Below are 22,285 nucleotides of genomic sequence, written 5' to 3' on the forward strand. Positions count from 1 at the left end.
AAGGCTATGCGGGGGGGGCTCTTTGTGTCTGACTGTGCGCGCGTGTCTGTGTGTCTCCCTCTGATCTTGTGTGCCCCATGTTTGTCTGCATCTGGTCGTGTCTGTGTGCGACTGTGTGTGTGCGCGCGAGTCTTCCTAGCTGCGCGTGTGACTCGGACATACGCGTGCACGTGTCTCCGTGTCACACAAGTTACCTGACACGTGCAAATGAGCCTACGTAGTCAATTGCTGTGTCTCTCTCTCTCATGAAACCAGAAAAACCGTCACAAAGTCATCTGACAAGCCTGATCTGCTGCTGCTGCTGCATTGGCAGTGGTGCACGAGTACAAACAACGACAGCTCGACGCGTTCGGGCAATGATACCGCGTGCAGCCTTCTAAAAGAAAAAGTGCGATAGCGGGCGACGTTTCGGGCAACGGGCCCTTCATCACAGCGCCCAAATTGCTATCGGACAAAAAAACGCATTAGTCTGTCGGCGTTCGACCATTGAGGAATAAAAAAAATATATATATTTGCTCGAATGACATGGGGGTTACCAACTTCCACAATCGCCGCAACAAAGCCCCTTTTTTTGGGGTCGCCGCAGTTTTAAGCCACTCGCAGGATTAACATTTCTCTCGCTCGCAAGGCCTCGCCGGGCCGCCCCTCTCCCTCCCGAGAACACGAATGCCGTCGAGGCTCGCTCTCTCTCGCACATCTCGCGCTCCCTCGCGTTCTTTCTTGCTTTCTCTCACTCTCTCGCGCTCTCTCCCGCTCGCTCTCCTTCTCGTCCGCTCTCGTTGGCTCTCGCTCGCTCTCCGTCCATAAGACTGCCGGCCGCTTGCGCCCACAAAGGTCGCTTGCACCTCGCAGGAACAAGTGCCTGGGTTGGATTCCCGACACGGGCACCTCTCTGTGTGGAGTTGCTACGTTTCTCCCCCGTTGCTTCGTGGGGTTCCTTCCATCGCTAAACACACAAAGATCCCCCTATAGCCTTAACAGACTGTAGGGGCAAGCGCTGTTAGCGAGCAGTACCTATGAACGCCGGCACGGCACACGAGGGGGTGGGTGGCCAGCACCACGCCCGGTCGCCTTTGTCTCCCTAGCGGCGATGTTTGCACACTTCACTTGAGGCTGAGTCGAGCTAGGGGAGGCCCAGGACTGGTTCAGATAATTGTCACGAGCGAAACACACACACACCCATTGTAACGGGTATTGGCCTAAAGTTCCTAAAGCTAAAAAGATGACCTGCAAATTACTCAATTGGGATATACAATGGAGTGGTTCCTCCTCCTCTCCTCCCTCCCCGCTCTTCCCCCTCTTACTACTCCTCCTCCACCGCTAACCTCCTCCTCCTCTTCCCATTCCCCCATTAAGTTTTCGTGAGCACGCATTTTTATCAACAGCATGTGTGCGCGCGAGCGTACGTGTTCGCCTGTCCGTGTGTCCGTGTATCCGTGTGTCTGTGTGTCCGTGTGTCCATGTGCGCGGGGCGCGTGTTGCATTCATGCCTGCGCGGGGAGCGGTGGCGCAGTTGTTAGCGCGCGGCGCTACGAACCCCCGATGACCTGGGTTCGGTTTCCTGCCACGGCTGATGTCGGTGCCTAAATAGTGACATTGAAATGGGTCCTTGGCCCCCAGTAGATCGACTCGGGCTGAAATGAGTACCTGGCGCAGTGTGCAAGCTTAAGCGCTGTGGAAACAAAGACGACCGGCGTGGCACTGGCCCGCCTTGCACCACCTCGTGTGCCTCGAGTTTGATTTACCGCTCTGGACTGGTCCTGGGCCTCCCCTAGGTCGACTCGGTCTCAAACGAGTAGCTGGTGCGGTGTGTAAAAACATCGCCACTGGGGAGACGAAGGCGTGGTGCCGGCCACCCCACCCCCCCCCTCGTGTGCCGTGTCAGTCTTCACATGTGTTCGCTCACAGCACTTGCCCCAAAGGTCTGTTAAGGCTATACAGGGGGATCTTTGTCTTGTTTTTGTATCCATATCCGAGAGCGACTCTGTGTTTAGCACGTGTTTACGCTTGTATGTTTGCTTGTGCATGTGCGCTGGTTTTTGTGGGGATCGGTAGTTAAGCGGTTAGCCCGCGCCCCGCTTCAAACCGCGTGACACGAGTTCGATTCCCGGTCCTCGGGCCCTCCCGTAAGGTCCACTCGGCCTTAAATAAGTATACCTAATGTGGGTGCTGACCGCTGCACAACCCCCCCTTTCGTGTGCCGTGCCAGCCTTAAAAGATGCTCGCTTAACAGCACTTGACCCTACAGCCAGTGGAGGCTATACGGAGTGGGGGGGGGGGGGTCTTTGTGGTGTAGCGGTGCGGTAGTTTGCACGACGAACTAATTTGTCGTTACCGACGCGGATAACGTCGGTGGCGAGCGATATTGAAGCTGATCCTTGGCACCGCGTTCACCGACCCGCGATGACTGGCGCGGGGAAGTATGGACGCAACGGCGTGGGGGGGGGCGGCCCTCCTTTGGCAGTTGATTGAAAAAAGTCCATACATTATTATCATCATTATTATTACGCAATCGCGATGTTGTTGTTGGGAACAGCCACGTAGAGAATCTTTGCCTCCGTCGGGTTTTTTTTGAGGGAGCGAGCGATTGCCGGTGAACGCGTGCTCCGCGAGGAATGGGCTTTCTCTCCCCGGCACTTCTGCGTTGACGTTTTGACACCGCTACCCCCGGGGGCAGCAGCCTACCCTCTTGACAACGAGCCTCGAGCCTCCGTCGAGACTTTCCCCGGGGGCGGGGGGGGGGGTGCACAAAGGGCCCTTTGTAGATCTCCGCCGACGCGGTTTCCCGGCCGTTCGCCGCCACCGCCGCGTTTCCGACGTTTCGGTCCCCGCGGCACCGATTTAAATCCACGCGCGTTTGGGGTGGCCGGTCGGTCGGTCGAGGTGGGGGGGGGGGGGGGTTATTCGGGGTTCCCCCTAACAAGCGCCCAGCACGCAGGCCGAAACGTCGGACGTCGTGCCTAGCAACGCTCGGCGTGGGCACGCCCGCCAAAATTAAACCCGGAGAGTCACAAAGGAACGTTTCTAATAATAATTATTATTATTTTTACTTTTCTAACCGCGTTATTAGGAGGGCCGCGCGGTGCCACCCATGGCTTTCCCCCATCACGCCCACCGATCTCCACCGCCTCCATTCAGATGCAAATCACGCTCTGGCCAGCATCTCCCATCTCCTCTCCACGCTCACAAAATGGAATCCGGCACGGCACATGGCTGGGCAGTGGGGCCTCGGTTTGTTGAGGCAGCTGTCGCACCGCTGACGATGCCTCCGCACCTCATCGTCGCTTCCATCCCTGTGCCAAACCGCTCAGCTGTTGCGTAGTTTGACGCCTGGCCCAGCGCGGTGGAAGTCAGTCCTTGGACTCTTCTCTTCCCAACTTTGTTGTAATAATGACGCTGCGGCTGCTGCTAGGACCGCCAGCCGTGAGCTGCGCCGCTCGTTGATTCCTCCCGCACGTATCAAGGACTCGGTCGCTACCTGGCTGATTCATCTCTTCCACACTTCAACCACCACCTCACTGCAGGTCACAACAACACACCTCGCACGCCCGCACATTCGCACTCTCTACCACTCAAGTATTCACCCATTCATTCACTCACCCACCCGCTCGCTCACCCAAACCGCTCGCTCGCCCACCCACCCGCTCGCTCGCTCACTCACTCACTCGCCCACCCACCCGCTCGCTCACTCACTCACCCACCCGCTCGCTCACCCACCCGCTCGCTCACCCACCCGCTCGCTCACCCACTCACTCACCCACCCGCTCGCTCACTCACTCACCCACGCACCCACCCACTCGCCACACTGCAGGTCATCTCACGTCTTTCGGCTTTTTCCCCTCGCTCTGCTTCACTGTGGAATTCTCTCTCACCGTCATCGTCATTTCTTCTCCCAAAGTTCTCACAATGACGACGTGGAGCGTCGACGTCACCCCGGCGATGGTTAGCGAGCTGCCCTATGAACCGGGCGACCAGCATTTAATTCCGGCTTGCAGGCAATAACAGTGGCAAATACATCTTTGAACTAGTCCTGGGCTTCCCCTTGGCTTGACTCAGCCTGAGTACCTGGTGCACTGTATGAACATCAGCACTGGGGAGACAAAGGCGGCCGGGCACGGTTTTGCCCACCCATCCCTTCCGTTTTGCCGTGCCGGCCTTCGTAGGTGCCCCGCTGCTCGCTGACAACACGCCGCAACAGTCTGTTCCGTATGTTCGTACGTTCGCACGCTTGCATGTTTGTGCGCGCGTGTTGTTATTGGTGCTGGTGGTGGTAGTAGCAGGAGCAGCAGCAGCAGCAGTGTGTGGGGGAGGGGGCGGCACATATGGTGTTCGTTAGCCCGAGCCTCCTGCTGCTGCTGCTGCCGCCGCCACGCCTCGCGATTGGTGGCGGCTGTAGTGGCGGCGGCGGCGGCGGCGCTCCTCGCGTTGGTGTTTGGCGACGGCGGCAGCGGTGATGGTGGGGGTTGGGCGGTGACCGCCCTGCTCTCCATAATAATGGCCCCGGGGCAGCGCGCAGCGGCCCCCGGCCCGGCAGGACGCTGGGAATCCTAAAACGTGCACGCACGCACACGCACGCCAAGACAAAGATTCCACCCCTCCCGCCCCATATCCACCCCTCCCGCCCCTACAGCCTTTAACAGACTGTTTGTGGGGGGGCGGGGGGCCCAGTACCGTTAGCGAGACGGACACGCGGAGGGACAGGAGTGAAGGGACGCGGGGAGAGTGATGGATGTGCGTAGAGAGGCTCGTACAGACGCCCTAATAGAGAACGTGTGAGACGCACACAAAGAACCCCCCCCCCCCCCCCCGCGTAGCCTCTGATAGACTGTTGGGGCAAGCGCCTTCGGTGAGCACCTTTGAAGGCCGCCACGGTACGCGAGGGGGTTGGTGTGGCCGGCACCACGCCCGGCTGCCGTCGCCTTCCGAGCGGTGTTGTGTTTTTTTTTTACGCGCGCTGTACCAGGCTCTTAATTTAATGCCGAGTCGACCTAAGGGAGGCCCGGGCCCTGTTCAGATAGGCGTCGCCCATGAGCGGGAATCCAACTCTCGTCGCCTGGTGTCTTCGTGCGCAGCGCATTAACCGCTGCGCCCCACCGCTCCAGCCGCCACCAAAACGCGCACTCACAAACGCGCGCGCACGCACGCACGCGTTAAACCGCGGTTCTCTTAAGATGGCGACGTGGCCATTGTGGACCCCCCGTGGGGGTCCAGGCATCGGCACGGGGCCCGCGGCAGAGACGGAGCGGCCGGAGGGCGACGGGTTTTTCTTTTTTCTAACCTTGAGTTTTCCCGTGTAGAATTTTTTTTAAATTAGAATGTCATGTGTATATTTTTTTTACGATTGTTCTCACGGCCGCACAGGAACCGTTATTGTGATGCTGCCCCGTTGTCAAGGGATGGAAGGAATTTCCGTGCGGAACTGTTGCGGGGAAGCGCAGCGACGACCCGCGTTGCCCGGAAGATGATGTCATAGGATTACTTCTCTTGGTCAACTCCGGCGACTCGTCTTGTATACGTCCCCGCTGCATCACGCACGCACAAAAGATAAAGATCCTCCGTGTGTAGCCTTTAGCGGACTGTTTGGGGCAAGTGCTTTTGGCGAGCACCTCATGGAGACCCGGCCGCCTTTGTGTCCCCCAATGCTGATGTTTACACACCCGCACCGGGTACTCGTTTGAGGCCGAGTCGACCTTGTTGAGGCCCAGGGGCTGGTTCAGATAATCGTCACTGGTGTCGGCCGTGAAACGGGAATCGAACCCGGGTCGCCGGGTTCGTTTCGTAGCGCAGTTGGCCAACCGCTACACCGCACGCACACACACACACACACACGTGCACGTGGCGGTGCGCATGACGTGCACACGCGCGCGCGACACGAACCAAGCGCACACACACACGAAGTGTGCACACGCGCGCACACACGTACGCCTCCGGTAAACATTGGCGTGTGCTGGCAGCGGCGCTGCTCTACCCTACACGTGGCTGCCTGTGACTCGGCGCTCCGGAGGCAGCAGCGAGGGTCGGTGGATTGCAGACACGCACACACACACGGGTCGTGAAACTCCCGACCCGTGGGCGTCTCCCGGCTTGCGGCCAGGGTATTATTGCAGTACAGCAGCAAGCGGGGTTAATTCACCTCCCCGCTCTCGTGCTCGCGGGTTTTCGGTCCACGCGTCATTAGTTCGTGCCGTCGCAAAGCCCGTGCTGGGAGAGCTCCCCCCCCCCCCCCCCCCCCCGAACCGTTTCGCATTCTGGCGCCTTGCGAAGCTCCTGGCACGTGGGGCGAAACGTCGGACGTTGTGCCGAGCGGCACGCGGCAGGGTCCGGACGGGTTAAAAAACAAACCAAAACGGTGGGAAGTTTGCGCCAGGTTGTTTTTTTTCGTGCGGACATCGGCTGTTGGCTCGCCGCGCTCAAGAACCCGGGGCTCCTGAGAACCTGGACCGAAACCCCCCCCACTCCCAGTGTCAGCAGTGCCGCTGTGTGAACCCCCGTGAGCTCGACGACACCGCAGACCCGGATGTCGAACCCAGCGTCTCGGCGGTACCGGCGCGCCGGTGTCTTGTGGAACGGCCATTTATGAACGCCGTGCGAGACAGCCGGGCCCAGGCTTTGAGCGCGCCGAACTCCAATGGCGCCCACTCGGTTGTCTCTGACGCGGCCACTATGGGCCCCTCTGAGTCGAGTCGCATCCAGCCCCTTTAAGTCGCGACGATGTGGAGGCTGTGGGAGCTCGGGGGGGGGGGGCGGGGGGGGTGGTGGGAGGGTGCGGGAGGACGGGTTTTCTTTCTGCTCGGGCTTTTGTTCGCAGCGAGGAATCTGCGTGGAAGATGCTTAATCTCCGGCTGCGCTGCGAGCCTGCATGGTAATCACATTAGGCGAGGAAGGCAGCACCCGTGGCCTGCTACCCTACCCGCTCAACCCCCCCCCTGCCCCCCACCGTCTTACAGGAGCTCGACTCATTGGTCAGTAACGCTGCGGCGTTAATAAGGGGGGCGGTGGGAGGGGGGGGGGATCGATGTATAGTGTGTCTCTCCCGAGTGTCCCAGGAGGTTTGCAATGGACTTATCGGAGACGCACAGCCAGCACCATTGAAATGCCGGGGTGGAATCTTGCGTCTGAGCCGCCGATGAGTCAGTGGTCTTCAGCCCGGTCACGAGTGGCCCGCGCCAAGAAACCAAACAAAAAAAACAACACCCGAAGTATCGAGTTCTCGCTTAATAACGTCGGCGAAACTCCGCCCCCGATGATGGCAAACATCGCGATGACTAACGTGCGACAAAGCGTTCACTCTCACGGCGATCTCCTGCCCGCGTTGCGTGCCTTTGTCTCTGCGCGCTTGGTTCCCGCGTGTCTCTCGGACGACTTGCAGGAAACCTGTTCTGCCCGTTGGTTGGTGACTTGGGGGGGGGGGGTTGGGGGGGATATATTTAAGTCGCACATTTACAGAAAAATGGAATCTATGCTCGGAATGTGGTGACGTGGCTCGGAATGCGGCGGTTGCGAACGGGCGCTCGATAACACTTCCGTTCCCTGCCCCGCTGCAGCCTCTGCCGCCCGCCAATCGCGAGTGTTCAGGGATCCACAAATTGGGGGTTTTTGGAGCGGGTCTGCCGCTTTGCCGCGCGCGCAGAGCCTCCTTCCCGCGTGACCTTTAACCTTTGTGACCGGCCTGCCGATCGGTAGGGTCACGTGCGGTTGGGGTGAAGTGTGGGTAAGCCGCCCCCCCCCCACCTCCTCCAAAGCGCCTGACTAGCTTGGAAGATTTAGACCGCAATACCTCTGGCAGAGCCCTCTCTCTCTGTCCTTCCAAGTGGAGGTCCTTCTGCCAGCAGTGGCCTGAGCATGGAACTGCAGGGCTGCGCTGTTACCTTTTTTTTTAAACGAAGAGACTAGTGCACACACGACGTACAACGTGCGGTTTGTTATTTGCTTATTTAAAAAAAAAAAATCTTTCACCTGGGGAAGGCCGCTCGAGATGCAACAGATGGATTGCACGCCCGTCCGGGGGTTGTCAGCTGCTTGAAAAAAAAAAATCCGGGTGTTGGGACCTGCGCCCAATGTTTGAACGTTCGAGTTCACTGCCTCACGAGCGTTTGTCTCCCGATGTTTTTAGGTCCGGCTGGGCTAAAAGAGGGGGCAGGCCCCTGCAAGTGTCCTGCTCCTGCCACTACTTGACATTGGGGACCCCCCCTCCCCCCCCCCCACGCCAAGTAGAGGGAGCTCTAGAGAGGGTATTTGGCCTACTCTTCCACGCTGCGCCCTACGTGTTGTTGGACGAGGTCCGGAGTGCCCGCACTTTACCCCACCGCACGCAACCTTTCCCGTCAAATGAACCGTGGGACCCATTTAGATTGCTGCTGGGTGGACCGAGTGGTGTGGATTCAAGAAATTTGCTCCATTGGGTTGAACCGGCATGCCGGGAGAACGAATCTAACCGGGCAGCCTCTGGATTGTTATCATGATCTTTATTGTAGGCTTGAGGAATCCGATGAGCTTATGAAGCTCTTTTTCACAGATGTCCAGGATTGCATAAACGTTGGATTTTTCTCGTATCATCACGAAAGCGAATTAACCTCCTTCCTTACCTTCCACAGAGAGAAGGGCCTGTTGAGGGGGGCCGTTGAAGGGGGGGGGGGGGGAGCTCAAGGGGGGAGGGGAGCTCAAGGGGGGGGGAGGAGGAGGGGGGGGGCCCACGCACACATCGGAGCCGGCGTGACGCTGGCGACTCAACGGCGGGGCTCGCAGCACCCGCGGAATTCCGCGGCAACGACGCGGCGGCTGTAGGAGCAAGCGACCGGCGGAAATCCGTGGCAGCAGGAAGCGCCGCGGTGGACTTTCCTTGCCCGGTTGCGGCGGGACGGGACCGAGGACACGAGCGTGGCGCGACCTACCCTCGCGGCGACAGAGCGGAGCTCCGGGGGGGGGTTACTCGACGACTCGGGCGTTTTCCCGCAGCGATACGGCCTTGCCGCAACCGTCGTTGGTTCCGCGACCCCCGCGGTCGGCTCGGCCGTCGCTCCGGAGCGAGCGACGATGCAGCAGAGCGACCTGGACGAGAAGCTGAAGCGCTCGCTGCTCAAGGCGGCGGCGGGCGGCGGCGACCCGAGCCAGGTGCTGGCGGTGGTGACGGCCGCCGACGTGGCGCTGCATCACCTGCAGCAGCAGCAGCAGCAGCAACAGCAGCAGCAACAGCAGCAGCAGCAGCAGCACCACCAGCACCTGCAGCACGCTCACCAGCACGCACAGCAGCAGCAGCAGCACACGGCGGCAGCGCTCATGAGCATGGCCGGCACGGGCGCGGCGGCGGCAGCGCAGGCTGTGTTCCTGCCATCGCTGCTCGAGGTACGGCACGGCAGCAGCAGCTACGGCACGTGTCTCACCTCACACTTGGTGAGTCGGTGGGTGAGTGAGGCGGCGGATTTGTGAGTGACTGAGTGAGGGGTTGGGCGGGCGGGCGGGCGGGCGGGCGCGCGGGCGAGTGGATGCTGGGAGGTTGGTTAGTCCCAGCGTGCCGGTTAGTCCCAACACTGCGTGTCCTTCGATTGCCGCGTGAGGAGTGGTGGCACAGCGATTAGCGCGCTGCCTGAAGAACCGAGAGGACCCGGGTTTGAATCCCAGCCACGGCCCACAGCAGCAGCGAGTGATGACTCGTATTTCAACCGGTCTGAGCCTCTTCCTCGGCCTTAGATGATACCCGGTGCGGCGTGTGTAAAAACGACATCGCCGGAGAGACAAAGATGTCCAGGCAGCGCTGGTCATACCAACCCATCGTGTATGTGGCAGGTCGTGGGTTCGATCCCGACCGCCGACGCCTGCTGTATATTAGGAGTTTGCGTGTGTCTCTCCCCGTTGATCACGCAAATATTTTCTTCGGGTCCGCCGGTTTTCCCCTCCAAATTTATAATCAACGTCACGCATTTTGGGTATTTGGCTGCGATAAATTTGCATGCGATAAGCCACCTTTGTTAAAGCTATCATTTGTGATGGCCAGGTCTCTTCTGAAAAAGAGCTACGTAGCTCAGTGGGCCTTATCTGGTAAAACAAAAAGGCCATACCAGCCTTCGTAGGTCACACTTGCTCACAGTAATTTCACCAAAAAGCCTGTGTGGACTACCTGGGGGTGGGGGTGTTTAAGTTGGCACAGGTTGGGAGCACAGGTGTTGGGTGCACATGCCAGTCATCTCAGTCAGTCAACCCACAACACCTGGCTCTGCCAGCGAGCCTTCCGCATCTCACACGATCGCCTCAAAGTGCCATGCATATGTGTGTGTGCGCGCATGTCGGTTTATGTACTGTGTGTGTGTGTGTACACTCTGAATGTGTAATGCAGTGGTTCTTACTGCAGTCTGCACCCCTTTAGTTCTCAATCGTAAACAAATTTATAATGTTAATGAATACTCAGGTTCGATGAAACAAAGTAGTTGTACCCGAGTTGCTTTCGATGATTTACCTTCTAAACAAATCTGGCCATGTTCGCACCCCAACCAGAAAGGGCATTTCGCACACCCCAGGTTAAGAACCGCTGGTATAATGGAATCTTGTCGATGAACATACGTGTAATTATTGTGTATGCTCTCTGCGTGTGTTCATGTGCCTGGCACGGGCGCTGTGGCGACGTCACAGCCACTTTGTGGTGCAGGGTGGCGGCTGTTGTTGTTGCTGTGCGTGTTATTTGCCCCAATAACCGGCTAGATGCTAACTGGGGGATCTTTGTCTGTGTTGGACTTTATGGCCTCTGTGTGAATAGGTATGTACGCTACGTGCTTGTGTTGTGTGCTCTGTGTGCACATAGCACTACAGGTGTGTGCACGCTGGGTGTGTGTACTCTGTGCGTGCGTGCATTATCTGTCCATGTAGTGCGTGTCAGTGTACTATGTATGCTCTACATGCGCTCTGTCCTCTGTGTGTACTCTACTGTGTGTACTCTACTGTGTGTGCACCTCTGCACTCTCACTTTGTGTGTACTCTGCGGGCGTACTCTGTAATTGACGTGCTCTCTGCGTGTGCGCGCCCACCTGCCCCAGCCCCTGCCGCTGCAGCTGCGTAAGGACGTGCTCCTGGGCGAGGGCGAGGCGCCGGTGTTCCGTACCGGCGTGAGCCGCGTCGCCGATGAGATGCTGGCGGCGGCCGCTGCCGCCGCCGCCGCCGCCACCTCCCGCGATGTTGCCATGTGCTTCACCGCCGGTACCGGTGCCGCCGCCCCACCCCACACACCTCCCCCTCACACCCCCCCCCCACCCACACCCCCCCCCCCTCACACCCCCCCACTCAGGTCGTGGCTCCGTGTCAGAGTGAGCTGCTCGACATGGGAAAGTTGGAAGTTAAAATCGTGGTTTGGGGAGGTTGATCCGGCCCCATTGTACGGGAAGTCAACAGTGGTTGTCCTATGGTTGGACTCGCCCCGTCATAGGAACGTGGAATTTCCAGCACTGGCTCGGGGAGGTGAACGGGTGATGAGCACCGAATGCCTCTCTTGACATCACCAAGACGTAAAACATGAGGGTTGATTGGCATGCAACGGCATATTATTAACACGTGACTCGGGAAGTAGTTCTGTGAAGTCAACTTCCGCTGTCAGACACAATGTTATCCACCGCTCGCTAGGAGAATTCCAAATTCAACTTAAAAAAAAAATCTAAAAATACTGCCGAGGGTCAAGCGCACGTTTGCGAGTTGTGTTGCGGCTTCCGTGTGGTACGCGGGATGACATTTTTTTCCCGTCTTTGTTTCACCAATTGTGCCGGTCCCCCTCCCCCCCACCTTCAGCCCCTACGTCGACCACCAGCTCCTTGCTGGGCGACGACAGCAAGGGGGGCGACAAGTCCCGGGAGGACTCGGCCCGGCACCACCAGCAGCAGCAGCACCAGGGCGGCCACTCGCACCACCCGGTGGCGCAGCTTGGCTCTCACCTCAACCCCGCTCACCTTCACCACCACCAGCAGCACCACCAGCATCACCTGCAGCAGCAGCAGCAACAGCAGCAGCAACAACACCATCACCAGCAGCAGCAGCAGCACCATCAGCAGCAGCAACAACATCAGCAGCAGCAGCAACAGCAGCAAGCCTCGCCGCATCTGCCGCATCACCACCACGTGCACCACCACCACCACGGCGACGGCGCGGTGCTGCACCACCCGGGCGCCGGCGGGATGCACGGCCTGACATACGCCACGAGCAGGGACCTGCGCGAGGCCTACGGAGACGCCTTCCCCTTCCTCGACATGAAGGTGCGGCCGTGCGGGGCCCCTGGCGCCAACTCTCAACCCTCGCCCCAAAAACACCGGAGCACCCCGCTCTCCCTCGCGCTGACCCTGACCCCTAACACCTGACCCTTAACAACTAACCCGAACACTGACACCAACACTGACCCTAGCCCTAACCACACTTAAACTTGGTGTGGCTGGTCGATGATGGGCGGGTGTTGTGACGCGGTTCAGGTTAAATTCCCTATTGTGCCCTCCCCTGGGGAGGGGGGTTTGGAAGGCGGAACAGAACGCTCCCTACTTCCCTCCCCCCTCCCCACCCCTCGTTACTAGCGGGTCATTCTATCCCCGAGCAAGGTCACTCGGAGAGAGCTCAGTCTCTACAATGGCCGATCAGCCCTGGGAGGTTTTGAAAATCTAGTTTCTGATCTGCCATCATGCCTGTTGAAGATTGCAGATGAAGAATAATCAACTGGGTGGCTGTGCTGGCTCGGTGTCCGAGTCACCGAGCCAGCACAGCTGAGTATGATACCTTGGTTCAATCCTTCCGACTGGATGTATCTGTCAAAGCATTCGAAATGGCCATGTCACGCGTGCTCTTTAAATTTGTAATATTTCTCCATTGTTTAACAAGGAAGGGGGGGGGGGGGTAGCTCATTTTCATCGATGGCCTTGACCGGCCCGAATGGAGCGGGCTTTGGTCGCACGCATCGTGGCCGGAGTGATTGTGGCCGATGGTCAAGAATAACAACGGAGTGGCAGCCAAGCGTACGAGAGCACGTCCACCAGGGAGGGAGATGGAGCGATGAAATTGGCTCCCTGTTGCATCGCAGGAATGTCAGGGATGTGGCGACATCTTGCGGAGGGGGGGGCGGGGCGGCCTTCATCCAGCAGTGGATTGATCGCGGCGGATGATTACGGTGGTGACGATTGCCGTTGATGTGAAATTCCTGTTGTCTCTTCTTCGGACCCGCAGCTTGCAATAAAGCAGGAGGCCGAGGCTGTCCCAGGTTGTGGAGACGGAGAGCTGCGGCAGCAGCAGCAGCAGAACTTTGAGCAGCAGCAGCAGTCGGTGCCGAAGAAGAAGAAGGCGAAACGCAAGCCCAGCGCCGCTACCAAGGTGAGCTACACCCACGGTGACGTGGCCGGGCGGTAGCGTGTTCTCCGATTGTCCATGCTGACGGTCGGAGCCCACCCTAACCAACCGGAGCCTAGGCTTAACCACATTCGCCAAGCCTAACCCTAGGCCTCACCATGACCCCACTAACCAAGCCTAACCCTAGGCCTCACCATAACCTCACTGGCCAAGCCTAATCCTAGGCCTCATCATAGCCACACTCGCCAAGCCTAACCCTAGGCCTCACTATAACAACACTAGCCAAGCCTAACCCTAGGTCTCACCATAGACACACTAACCAAGCCTAACCCTAGGCCTCACCATAACCACACGAGCCAAGCCTAACCCTAGGCCTCACCATACACCCACTAGCCAAGCCTAACCCTAGGTCTCACCATAGACACACTAACCAAGCCTAACCCTAGGCCTCACCATAACCCCACTAGCCAAGCCTAACCCTAGGCCTCACCATAACCCCACTAGCCAAGCCTAACCCTAGGCCTCACCATACACCCACTAGCCAAGCCTAACCCTAGGCCTCACCATAACCCCACGAGCCAAGCCTAATCCAAGGCCTCACCATACACCCACCAGCCAAGCCTAATCCTAGGCCTCACCATAGCCACACTCGCCAAGCCTAACCCTAGGCCTCACCATAACAACACTAGCCAAGCCTAACCCTAGGCCTCACCATAACCCCACTAGCCAAGCCTAACCCTAGGCCTCACCATAGCCACACTAGCCAAGCCTAGTCCTAGGTCTCACCATAACCCCACTAGCCAAGCCTAGTCCTAGGCCTCACCATAACCACACTCGCCAAGCCTAACCCTAGGCCTCACCATAACACCACTAGCCAAGCCTATCCCTAGGCCTCACCATACACCCACTAGCAAAACCTAACCCTAGGCCTCACCATAACCCCACGAGCCAAACCTAACCCTAGACATCACCATAGCCACACTAGCCAAGCCTAACCCTAGACCTCACCATACACCTACTCGCCAAGCCTAACCCTAGGCCTCGCCATAACCCCACGAGCCAAGCCTCACCCTACGCCTCACCATACCACCACTAGCCAAGCCTAACCCTAGGCCTCACCATACACCCACTAGCCAAGCCTAACCCTAGGCCTCACCATAACCCCACGAGCCAAGCCTCACCCTAGGCCTCACCATACACCCATTAGCCAAGCCTAACCCTAGGCCTCACCATAACCCCACGAGCCAAGCCTAACCCTAGACATCACCATAGCCACACTAGCTAAGCCTAACCCTAGTCCTCACCATACACCCACTCGCCAAGCCTAACCCTAGGCCTCACCATAACCCCACGAGCCAAGCCTAACCCTAGACATCACCATAGCCACACTAGCCAAGCCTTACCCTAGGCCTCACCATACACCCACTTGCCAAGCCTAACCCTAGGCCTCACCATAACCCCACTGGCCAAGCCTAACCCTAGACATCACCATAGCCACACTAGCCAAGCCTTACCCTAGGCCTCACCATACACCCACTCGCCAAGCCTAACCCTAGGCCTCACCATAACCCCACGAGCCAAGCCTAACCCTAGGCCTCACCATACACCCACTAGCCAAGCCTAATCCTAGGCCTCACCATAACCCCATGAGCCAAGCCTAACCCTAGGTCTCACCATAACCCCACGAGCCAAGCCTAACCCTAGGCCTCACCATAACCCCACTAGCCAAGCCTAACCCTAGGCCTCACCATAACCCCACTAGCCAAGCCTAACCCTAGGCCTCACCATACACCCACTAGCCAAGCCTAACCCTAGGCCTCACCATAACCCCACGAGCCAAGCCTAATCCAAGGCCTCACCATACACCCACCAGCCAAGCCTAATCCTAGGCCTCACCATAGCCACACTCGCCAAGCCTAACCCTAGGCCTCACCATAACAACACTAGCCAAGCCTAACCCTAGGCCTCACCATAACCCCACTAGCCAAGCCTAACCCTAGGCCTCACCATAGCCACACTAGCCAAGCCTAGTCCTAGGTCTCACCATAACCCCACTAGCCAAGCCTAGTCTTAGGCCTCACCATAACCACACTCGCCAAGCCTAACCCTAGGCCTCACCATAACACCACTAGCCAAGCCTATCCCTAGGCCTCACCATACACCCACTAGCAAAACCTAACCCTAGGCCTCACCATAACCCCACGAGCCAAACCTAACCCTAGACATCACCATAGCCACACTAGCCAAGCCTAACCCTAGACCTCACCATACACCCACTCGCCAAGCCTAACCCTAGGCCTCGCCATAACCCCACGAGCCAAGCCTCACCCTACGCCTCACCATACCACCACTAGCCAAGCCTAACCCTAGGCCTCACCATACACCCACTAGCCAAGCCTAACCCTAGGCCTCACCATAACCCCACGAGCCAAGCCTCACCCTAGGCCTCACCATACACCCATTAGCCAAGCCTAACCCTAGGCCTCACCATAACCCCACGAGCCAAGCCTAACCCTAGACATCACCATAGCCACACTAGCTAAGCCTAACCCTAGTCCTCACCATACACCCACTCGCCAAGCCTAACCCTAGGCCTCACCATAACTCCACGAGCCAAGCCTAACCCTAGACATCACCATAGCCACACTAGCCAAGCCTTACCCTAGGCCTCACCATACACCCACTTGCCAAGCCTAACCCTAGGCCTCACCATAACCCCACTGGCCAAGCCTAACCCTAGACATCACCATAGCCACACTAGCCAAGCCTTACCCTAGGCCTCACCATACACCCACTCGCCAAGCCTAACCCTAGGCCTCACCATAACCCCACGAGCCAAGCCTAACCCTAGGCCTCACCATACACCCACTAGCCAAGCCTAATCCTAGGCCTCACCATAACCCCATGAGCCAAGCCTAACCCTAGGTCTCACCATAACCCCACGAGCCAAGCCTAACCCTAGGCCTCACCATAGCCACACGAGCCAAGCCTAACCCTAGGCCTCACCATAACCCCACGAGCCAAGCCTAACCATAGGCCTCACCATACACCCACTAGCCAAGCCTAACCCTAGGCCTCACTATACACCCACTAGCCAAGCCTAATCCTAGGCCTCACCATAACCCCACGAGCCAAGCCTAACCCTAGGTCTCACCATAACCCCACTAGCCAAGCCTAACCCTAGACATCACCATAGCCACACGAGCCAAACCTTACCCTAGGCCTCACCATACACCCACTAGCCAAGCCTAACCCCTAGACATCACTATAGCCACACGAGCCAAACCTTACCCTAGGCCTCACCATACACCCACTAGCCAAGCCTAACCCTAGACATCACTATAGCCACACGAGCCAAACCTTACCCTTGTCCGTCAACTCCCTCCCACCCGTCTCCCCCCACGCAGACGCTGGGCCTGGAGGCGGATGGCACGGCAGTGCTCACGCACCCGCGCCCGTACGCGTGCGACCGCTGCAGCGCGGCCTTCCGCACCAACTACCACCTGCAGAGGCACTTGCAGTCTCACACCGGTGAGCACAGTACGAGCCTCTTTTTTTATCCTTTTTACGTTTGCACGCACAATCCCCCCCCCGCCCCTCCACCCGCCCCTCCACCCCCTGCCCCTCCACCCCCCGCCCCCCCCCCCCCGTCCCTCCACCCTCCCGCCCCTCCACCCCCCGCCCCCCCCCCGTCCCTCCACCCCTCCACCCCCCCCGCCCCTCCCCGACCCTCCCCTGCTACCCCCCCACCGCCCCCCATCCGTCCCTCCACCGCCCCCATCACCCCACCCCCCCCCCCCCCCCACTTGCGGGCTCCCCCCCCCCCCTCCCTCAACCCACACGACGCGCGGCACGGAACTGACGCGACGCGGACCGATGGCCGGGCTTGGTCGAAATCGGTCTCGGAAGACGCAACCTCAAACAAAGGAGCAGTGGTGCCGGCGAGGCCCCAATCGTCGTTCTTGAGGGTTCAGATTCCTCGCAAAGGGCGAAAACGCCAAGGTGGTCCGAATTATTTAAATAATGACACGACTCATTTTGCTCTGTTGGGATCACACGCAGCAACAACATCGCCCACCCCACCACCCGCTGCGATAAAGCTCCTGAAAAGGAGTCCTCCCTGGGTAAACAAGCCGTAATCACAATAATGATAATACTTTCATAATCCATAATAGAGGTTTTGGGTTTAGGTTGCTGAATAAAAATGTGTTCGTTAATCCCGCCACCACCCGACACAGCCAAATTGGTAAGGTTTGTCACGTAAACGAAACATGCCAATTAAATATTCGTTCAGCGCACCGGTGTGTTGGAGAGCAAATCCTCGGCGCGTACAATTCGTGTTTCGCCAGTAATTCCAACCGGCATCATCAGGCGGGACAGCCAGATTTGTGGAGAAATCCCCCTGTGCGTTACCTTGAATGGGCAGACGACGGTGCCGGGGGGATGCTTTGTTAGGGGTTGCGTCCTCCCGCTGGCCGCATGCACGGTTGCGATTGCGGGAACGGCGACTGGGTTGTGGCGGCAAAGCCTCTGACGGACGGCGATGAGTTTGTGCGTGTTTCCCTGGACAGCCTCGCCGAGTCCTCAAGACGCCTTTTCAGGAGGGTCCCCTGCGCGCGGGAGCTTTCGCCGAAGCCGCGTTGGGAATTTTTGCTTTTTCGACTGACGACGGCCGCTCGGTATCGTCGCCCGCCGATGTCACGCTCGCACCACATCGCCCGCTCCTCTCTCCCCGCCACATCGCTCGCTCCTCTTCCCCCCTCCACATCGCTCGCTCATCTCTCCCCGCCACATCGCTCGCTCCTCTCCCCCCTCCCCATCACCCACTCCTCACTCCCCTCCACATCACCCGCTCCTCTCTCCCCTCCACATCCCTCGCTCCTCTCTCCCCTCCACATCGCTTGCTCATCTCTCCCCTCCACATCACCCGCTCCTCTCTCCCCTCCACATCACTCGCTCCTCTCTCCCCTCCACATCACTCGCTCCTCTCTCCCCTCCACATAGCTCGCTCCTCTCTCCCCTCCACATCGCCCGCTCCTCTCTCTTCGACATCACCCGCTCCTCTCTCTCCTCCACATCACCCGCTCTCCCCCCTCCACATCACCCGCTCCTCTCCCCCCTCCACATCACCCGCTCCTCTCCCCCCTCCTCATCACCCGCTCCTCACTCCCCTCCACATCTGCTTTTCTCTCCCCTCCACATCACCCGCTCCTCTACATCATGGTTATGATAACAACACCCCTGGCCTGGGTGTGAACCCAAGCTGTGACCACAACAACAGCCGCCCATGCACGCCAGGCTCTGGAGGGGAATTAATGGCGCACTACTCCTCTAGCACTGCTGTTTGGCGATTGGTGGCCGTCGAGAGCGGCGCACGCGCTTCCTGCTTCTTCTCCTGCTCCTCCTTGCTGTGATGTCACTCCCACCTGAGATGCTCCTTCCCACATCCCCCATCTGCCTCATTCCCCCCCCCCCCCCCCCCCCGCTTCAAGTTTGTTTCGCTCCTCGTCTCCCTCCTCACCCCGTCGTCATCGTCCCCGTTATCATCCCATCCTCACCCCGTCCTCCTCCTCACCCACTGCTGACACTGTCCATGACCACCCCACCTGCGTGACGCGACGCGCTCGCAGACGGCGCTCCAAAACCCCGCGGGCATTCTGGTGGAGCGCTGCCGTGTGGAGCATTGTGGGTAGATGAGAATACAGGCGCAGCTCCGTGCGGTGCCACCACCCGTGGGATGCGACGTCGTTTGGGTCGGCCTCGTGGCTCCGGGCGAATATTGGAAATCCCGATTATGCTGATGAGACCCAGCCCAGAGTTTGCTTCCTCGTACAGATGCTGCTGCTGGACGTTATTAATCCGCGGAAAGCCAATTGGCTCCAATTAACGCTATGTTTTACACGTGGAGATACAACATATGGGGCTCTGCTCGTATCCGCCTCGAGCATGTAGTCTGCGTAGCCTCGACAGATCCCCACCTGGGATAACTGACGGGTCACCATTACCACGGTTGTGACCGTTGCCTTGCTTGGCGATGTCTTCGCGCGCTTCGCTCGTCCTCCCATACGCCCGAGAGGCCGCGAGCCGCCATGGGTGACGTGTCCCGGTCGACGCGGCGGGACCTTGCCAACGAACCAAGCGGTTTCCCCGAGACTCGAGCGAGGCTTCCGCCTGCGTAGACGACGCTCTTTCGCCGGCGGTAGCAATTTCGACCGGCGTCCGAAAGTCCGGCCGGTCGTTAAAAAGTTAACGCGCGAGCGGCGAGTCGCGTGACGAGGTCGGCGAGCCATCCCGCGCGGTCCGCGGAGGTGTTCTTGACCTTTCGACTCGGCTTGGGTTCAGAGTTCACGTTGGATCCCATCCGGTTTGTCCCGCCGTTTCATTTTTGGCCGACGGGCGACCGCGTTAGCCTGCTGACGACGGGACCACCCAAAAGCGGCGAGCCCACATTTTTACAATGACAATGCCCTGCGTGCCCGTTCATCCGCGTACAGCAACGATCGGCCTGGGTCCGTCTGGCACCTCCGCTCTTCCACTACCGAGCGATGCGTCGTCAAAGAATCTGCCGTCAATCATCTGCAGCCTGCCCCCATCACCATTGGCCGTTCCCGATCGCCCATGCCTGCGCGCTTGTATGTTTACACGTGCGTGTGTGTATTTGTGTGCGTGTGTGTACACGTGCGTGTTTGCTTGTGAGCTTGTGTGTTCCCCCGTGCCTGTGTGTACGCGCCGGGGAGCGGTGGCGCAGCGGTGAGCGCCGTGCGCTACGAGCCCAGCGACCAGAGTTCGATTTCTGCTCACGGCCAACACAAGTGACGATTATCTGAACCGGTCCTGGGCCTCCCCTAGGTCGACTTGGCCTCAAATGAGTGCCTGGTGCGATGTATAAACATCGCCACTAGGGAGACAAAGGCGGCTGACCATGGTGCTGGCCACTCACCCCCTCATGCCAGCCTTTATAGGTTTTCGCCAACAGCACTTGCACCAAACGTTTGTTAAGTCTATATTGTGATTTTGTCTTTGAAGCAGTAGTTTAGTGTTTAGTGCACCATGCTACTAACCCGGAAACCTGCTCGTGGCCAACACCAATGGCAAATATCTGAAGCGGTCCTGGGTCTCCCCTAGGTCGACTCGGCCTTAAATGAGTAGTACCTGGTGCAGTGTGTAAACATCAGTATTGGCGAGATGATGGCAGCTAGATGCGGTCCTGGCTTTACCACCCAGGTGCCAGACTTCATAGGTGCTCGCCAACAGCAGCTGTCCCAACAGTCTGCCAAAAGGCTTTAACGTGGCAACTTTGTCCTTGTATGATCATGTACCCGTGCACACGTGGCTGTGCGTGTGTCCATGCGTGTGTCCATGCATGTGTGTGTGTGCACGTCTGTGTACGCGCGCACGCGCGCGTGTGTGCGTGTAGTGGCACAGTAGGGTACTGCTGGTGCATCATCTCAGTCAGCCAACCCATGGCAACTGGGTCTGTCCCGTGACCTTCTGGCAGCGAGCCTTCAACACTTGACGTGGCCTCAGAGTGCACCTGGCCTGGCACAGGCACCGTGATGAAGTCACCGTCACTTTGTGGCGAGTGGCGGGTATTGATGTGTAGTGGGGAGCGGTAGTGTAGCGGTTAGCGCTTCGCTGCGCTACAAATCCGGCGACCCGCGTTCGATTCACGCTCACGGCCAACACCAGTGACGATTATCCGAACCGGCCCTGGGCCTCCCCTTGCTCGGCTCAACCTCAAATGAGTACCCGGTGCGGTGTAGTAAACACCATCACCAGGGAGACCGACGGCAGGGCATGTGGTGTTGGCCACCCACCCCCCTCGTGTGCCGTGTCGGCCTTCATATGCGTTCGCTAACGGCACTTGCCCCGACAGTCTGTTGAAGCTATAGGGGGGATCTTTGTGTGCGTGTGTGTGTGTGTGTGCGCCTGTGCGCGTGTGTGTGCGTACACGCGCCCCGCTAGCCACGATGCCGGCGGGGCGGTGTCTTTGCAGTAACCGTTGCTCTACCGCTGGTCTTTGTCTCCTGCCCTTTCCGACAGGTGAACGGCCGTACCAGTGTAGCACGTGTAGCATGAGTTTTGTTCAAAAGTACCTGCTCCAAAGACACGAGAAGATTCACAGTGGTAAATCTGAGAGCGCTCACCCTCCACCCCCCCCCCCTCCCTCCCCACTCCCGCTCGCCTGCCCCCTCCCCCTCCGCTGCCGCTCCCTCCCACAACGTGTCTTCTCCCCGCGTAGTCAAATTCACGCACCGCTGGCCGTCGGGCGGACTGCGCGAGCCCTGTGTTCACCTTCTTCCGCACCCCCGCCCTCCCCCACCACCGGCCACCCACACCAGGCAGCATGGTTCTTCGTCCCAGGAGTAGTTCCGGCCCAGGGCCGCCGCGAGGCGCCCCGCTCCGTACCGCACCGAGCGATTTGTTTATGCCCCGTCCTTGCGAGCGGCCTAGCGGTGCTAATCGGGCACCGGGAGGTGGGCGGGGGGAGGTGGGGCGGTGATGGTTTCCGCTCGCTGCGTGTCTAGGTTTAGCGGAGGAGAGCCTGCGTTATGGTATGTTTTGGGGGGGTAATATTAAGTTGTCTTCCGTGTGCTCCCCCCCCCCTCCTCCCCCCAAAGGCGTTTAAATAATTCGAGCCTTCGCCTTCCTCTTGCACTAACCATAACACTGGCACGAACTTGATCCGTGATCCTCAGCCTGGCAGCGACCCTAGCCCTAGCATTGCCCTAACCACCAACGCTGACACCAATCCCACAGCCTCGTCTCTGTTACGGCGACTCCCAGTCCTAACTCCTGCGTCTCTGGTCCGCGTCTTTAACCTGCGTGGTGGTGGCCGGGGCATGGTTACTGCAAAGCGGTGGCGGTGGTTGCTGTGGTGATGGTGGTGGTGATGAGGCTGACTGTGCTGGCTGGCTGTGCTGTGCCGTGCTGTGCTGTCCTGTGCCGAACACCAAAGGTGAAACTGCAGGAAGGTCAAACTGCG

General features: G+C 58.9%; 1 protein-coding gene across 9 annotated transcripts in view; it reads left to right on the forward strand.

The window, feature by feature from the left end:
* The window catches only part of LOC116954716 (uncharacterized), a 54,517-nt gene that overhangs the window by 26,872 nt on the left and 5,360 nt on the right, over positions 1-22,285 (forward strand). For 3 of the 9 annotated variants that reach the window (XM_032975440.2, XM_076052486.1, XM_076052485.1), the window contains exons 3-9: positions 8,595-9,390; positions 11,025-11,184; positions 11,767-12,227; positions 13,180-13,323; positions 16,707-16,839; positions 19,794-19,931; positions 21,343-21,426. In XM_032975440.2, the coding sequence (XP_032831331.2) occupies positions 9,034-9,390; positions 11,025-11,184; positions 11,767-12,227; positions 13,180-13,323; positions 16,707-16,839; positions 19,794-19,931; positions 21,343-21,426 (1,477 nt within the window). In that variant the 5' untranslated portion in view covers positions 8,595-9,033. The remainder of the gene's footprint in view (positions 1-8,594; positions 9,391-11,024; positions 11,185-11,766; positions 12,228-13,179; positions 13,324-16,706; positions 16,840-19,793; positions 19,932-21,342; positions 21,427-22,285) is intronic. The other 6 variants (XM_076052488.1, XM_076052489.1, XM_032975446.2 and 3 more) reach the window with 6 other exon arrangements.

Source organism: Petromyzon marinus, chromosome 56 (assembly GCF_048934315.1).
Source record: "Petromyzon marinus isolate PM22_M1 ecotype Great Lakes invasive population chromosome 56, UKy_Petmar_22M1.pri1.0, whole genome shotgun sequence".
In the NCBI taxonomy this organism is placed as follows: Eukaryota; Metazoa; Chordata; class Hyperoartia; order Petromyzontiformes; family Petromyzontidae; genus Petromyzon; species Petromyzon marinus.